The sequence below is a fragment of the Genypterus blacodes genome, unplaced genomic scaffold (genome assembly GCF_046128005.1).
Source record: "Genypterus blacodes isolate CSIRO-AG114 ecotype Tasmania unplaced genomic scaffold, CSIRO-AGI_Gbla_v1 ptg000017l_1, whole genome shotgun sequence".
In the NCBI taxonomy this organism is placed as follows: Eukaryota; Metazoa; Chordata; class Actinopteri; order Ophidiiformes; family Ophidiidae; genus Genypterus; species Genypterus blacodes.
In genome coordinates, this window is record NW_027466831.1 from 130,422 (window position 1) to 134,177 (window position 3,756).

A 3,756-nucleotide genomic window follows, 5' to 3' on the forward strand; every position below is an offset into this window, starting at 1 on the left:
AGACTTTAGTGATTTAAGTTTCTCTCTAACTCTCTTTGTTCCTCTTTCTCTATTTGTGTTTTCTGATATCTCAGTGAGCCACTTTGCCACAAGCCATGTGTCCTCCTCCTGTGGTCAGCATGTGAGATTGAATACCTGACAACAGAGGCCATCCCTAATCAACAGCAACGGTATAATTCCAGCTCTACAACAAAGTGACGTACACAAACTCTCTTGGATTATCGCACAGTATTTTATTTCTGTGGAAACCCAAACCACTACAGAATGCTGGCACATTCTCTTCCTCTTCCTTTTCATGAATGATGACTAACCTACCTGACCTATTTAAAATCATCATAATAAACTGATAGAGCACCAAACCTTGCACCCTGTGTCCAAATCAACTCTTGTCAACTGTGAGGATTATGAAGCCGACTCCAGTGCTTCTACAGTCACTGTGTCTCTTGTGTGTCTTTGCTGGTGTGTGTATGCCCAATGTCGTGGGCTCACTGCCTCACTCGCTACCATGGCGTGTGTCCTGCCCCTTCCGGTGTGTGTGTCAAATCAAGCCGTGGTTCTCTTCTGAATCAGTCTATCATGAAGCGCCTACTGTAGACTGCAATGACCTGCTGTTGACCAGGCTCCCCTCACCCATTCCGCCAAACACACACACCCTGCGCCTGCAGAGTAACCTCCTGTCTGAGCTGGACTCTGCCGTGCTTCATGGCCTCCCCAATCTCACTGATTTAGATCTTTCCCAGAATCGTTTCAGCAGTGTCAGGACGATAAAAGAGAGTTCCTCGCTCCTCTCTCTGCTGTCCCTGCACCTGGAGGAAAACCATCTCAGTCACCTCCCTGAGGCCTCCTTCTCCTCCCTGCCAGCTTTACAGGAGCTCTTTCTTAGCCACAACAACTTGTACTCAATAGCACCAGGAGCCTTCACTGGTCTGGACTCCCTGCTGCGTCTGCATATCAATAATAACAGAATCAAAACCATTAACCCTCAATGGTTCAAGGCTTTGCCCCAACTAGAAGTCCTCATGCTGGGGGAAAACCCAGTGGAGATCCTTCCTGAGCAGGGTTTCAACGCACTAAGATCTCTCCGGAGTCTTGTACTTGGCGGTATGGGTCTTAGAGGCCTGGCTGAAAATGCACTGGAAGGGTTGGGTGTACTGGAGAGCCTCTCTTTCTATGATAACTTACTGACCAAAGTCCCCACGCAAGCTTTGAGGAGAGTACCAGGACTGAAGTTCCTTGACCTCAACAAGAACCGCGTCAAACTGATTGAGACAGGAGACTTCCGCGACATGGTCCACCTGAAAGAGCTTGGCCTGAACAACATGGAGGAGCTGGTGTCCATTGAGAGAGCTTCATTGGAGAACCTCCCAGAGCTCACCAAGCTAGAGATCACCAACAATCCACGTCTCTCCTACATACATCCACAGGCTTTCCTTCAAGTTAGAAGGCTAGAAAGTCTCATGCTCAACTCCAACTCTCTGAGTGCCCTGCACCAACACGTCCTGATCTCCCTGCCAAATCTTCAGGAGGTCAGCTTACACTCCAACCCACTCCGTTGCGACTGCCTCTTTCAGTGGGCTGCAGAGGAGCCTTCGCATCTAAACACTGATGCAGACACACAAACAGACAAACAAACACCTCGGGTGGTGAGGTTCATCCAACCCCAAGCTACTCTGTGCACTGAACCCCCTGAACTCAGAGCTCGCAAGGTGAGAGAAGTGTCGTCCAGAGAGATGTCAGCTTCATGTCTCCCTATGATTCCCACTGGCTCCCTCCCTTCCTATGTAGGCGTGAGAGAAGGGAGGAACCTGTCTTTACACTGCCGAGCGCTTGCAGTTCCGGAGCCCAAACTCTATTGGGTGACTCCATCTGGGGTGAGGCTAGGTCCTGCACCGAGCCATAGATCCAACCACTCTGCAACCCCTGCTTCCCACCACTCCAAAGTATTCAGCCACTCACCTGCCTCGAGTGGCATTCAAGATGCCCCACATGTTCGGGATGATCCTCTCTCTAACTACTCCAAACACTACCGATTATTGCCTGAAGGAACTCTGGAGATCAACATGGTGACGGCCAATGATGGAGGATTGTATACCTGTATAGCTGAGAATACACTAGGCGCAGATACACAGAGTGTTTCTGTGGCTGTCCATGGGAGAGAGAAGAAGCAGAAGAGGGGTGAGGTAATCTTCAAAGCAGATGCCAGGCTGGAGCTTAGGAAGGTGGGTGAACATTATGCTATTCTGTCCTGGAAGAGTCGCTGCAACCTCCCTTCCACTCGTCTCTCCTGGCAAGCCATAAGCTCGAATGTACACACACCTACGTACACTACGCGCATCCTGGCCGGCACGCAAAGCTTCAATCTGACCCACCTGCACGCAGAGACGCTTTATCAAGTGTGTTTACATTTACGGATCGGTGAGGGGGCAAAACATGCCAGCAGGAGAGTGAGAGAGAGCAGGAAGCCCCAGTGTGTTTCTTTCAGGACAAAGCAACTCCCAGAGCCTCGATCGAGCCTGCGGCTCAGTCCAGACCTGACCTCCACAGCACTCACGTTACTGGTCCTCGCTCTCCTGCTGCTGGCGCTGGCAGGCCAGGGCCAGGACGCTGAACCTGGCACAGGAAAAGGGAAGCTGCACAGCGCCCTCCTGCAGGAAATCAAGTGTTACAAGGCTGAGCTTCACAATCCAGGAGCAGAAGGCAACAACGAAAAGAAGAAAGGGCAGAGCGAAAAACTACTGCTACACCAGGATTGCTGAGATAATGTGTGCAAAGTAAAAATGCAAACACATACACACAAACACAATCGGTGAAACTTAGCGCATAGGCAAAATATAGAGCAGTGGTAAAGAGAGAGATTTGTTTTTAATTTATATACTGTTATAAAGTATACCTTGGCTATATTTCTGTATTAAGATGTGTTGTATAGAATGCCAAATCCCTCAACGGGAAATAGAACTGGACAATCAGTTTGTCATGATAATTGCACATTGTTAAGAGAAACAACTGTCTGAGATTTTAACGGATGTGACCGAAGAACAGCTGGACTCAAAGTGGGGAGAGAGGTTTGAAGTATTCACTGTACAGAGGCGAGCGACTCAAACCACAGGGGTTCAACCGTGACTGTATCCAAATGGATGATGGGACGCGTCCCAGCCCCACATCTGATTGAAGTTGTTGCGTGTTTGGACTCTGTAAGTAAAAGTGATTGATGTAAACTAGACTTTTGCTTTACTTTCAACACCTCCATCCTCCATCTTGCAGTACATACTCAGTAAACACCCACCTAGATTTCCTGTCTAATGTACTACATCCTCTTCCAACATAAAAGTTATTTAAAAGTGACTGTGTTAAATTCTATTTTCAGCTATTACACAATTAAATCTTTTTTATTTACCTGATTTTTCCGTGTGTTTTTTCTGCCTTACAGGAAATAGAATTATAAGACAGGGAAATATAAGAAGTGGTTTAAGTGTAGTAGCACAAAAAGGCCATTGTTTTACCTTTATGAAGCTGCAATGGCTCGTCTATAATATTGATGATTGTGGCAATTGCTCAGAATATCTAACGCCTCCATAGCAAATACAAGATATATTGCGCCCCCTGCTGGTTAAGGTCTAGAATTGCATAGGAATGAATGAGCGTTTCAAGTGGCCTTCTACAACAATTCTACAAATCTGTAACAATGTACTGGAACTGATTTAAAGGGAAGTCAAAAAGAAAAAGGGCAGTGAATACAATAACTCAAGAGTAGCTAGA

General features: G+C 47.3%; 1 protein-coding gene across 1 annotated transcript; it reads left to right on the top strand.

The window, feature by feature from the left end:
* Positions 1-404: 404 nt before the first annotated feature.
* Positions 405-2,756, top strand: LOC142991273 (leucine-rich repeat neuronal protein 2-like). The gene has a single exon (XM_076141341.1). It carries the CDS (start codon positions 405-407, stop codon positions 2,754-2,756), a length of 2,352 nt encoding a protein of 783 aa, XP_075997456.1.
* The last annotated feature ends 1,000 nt before the right edge of the window (positions 2,757-3,756 follow it).

What these genes read in the sequence shown, in the direction of transcription:
- LOC142991273 (XM_076141341.1), top strand. Translation starts at nt 405, where the DNA reads ATGAAGCCGACTCCAGTGCTTCTACAGTCACTGTGTCTCTTGTGTGTC.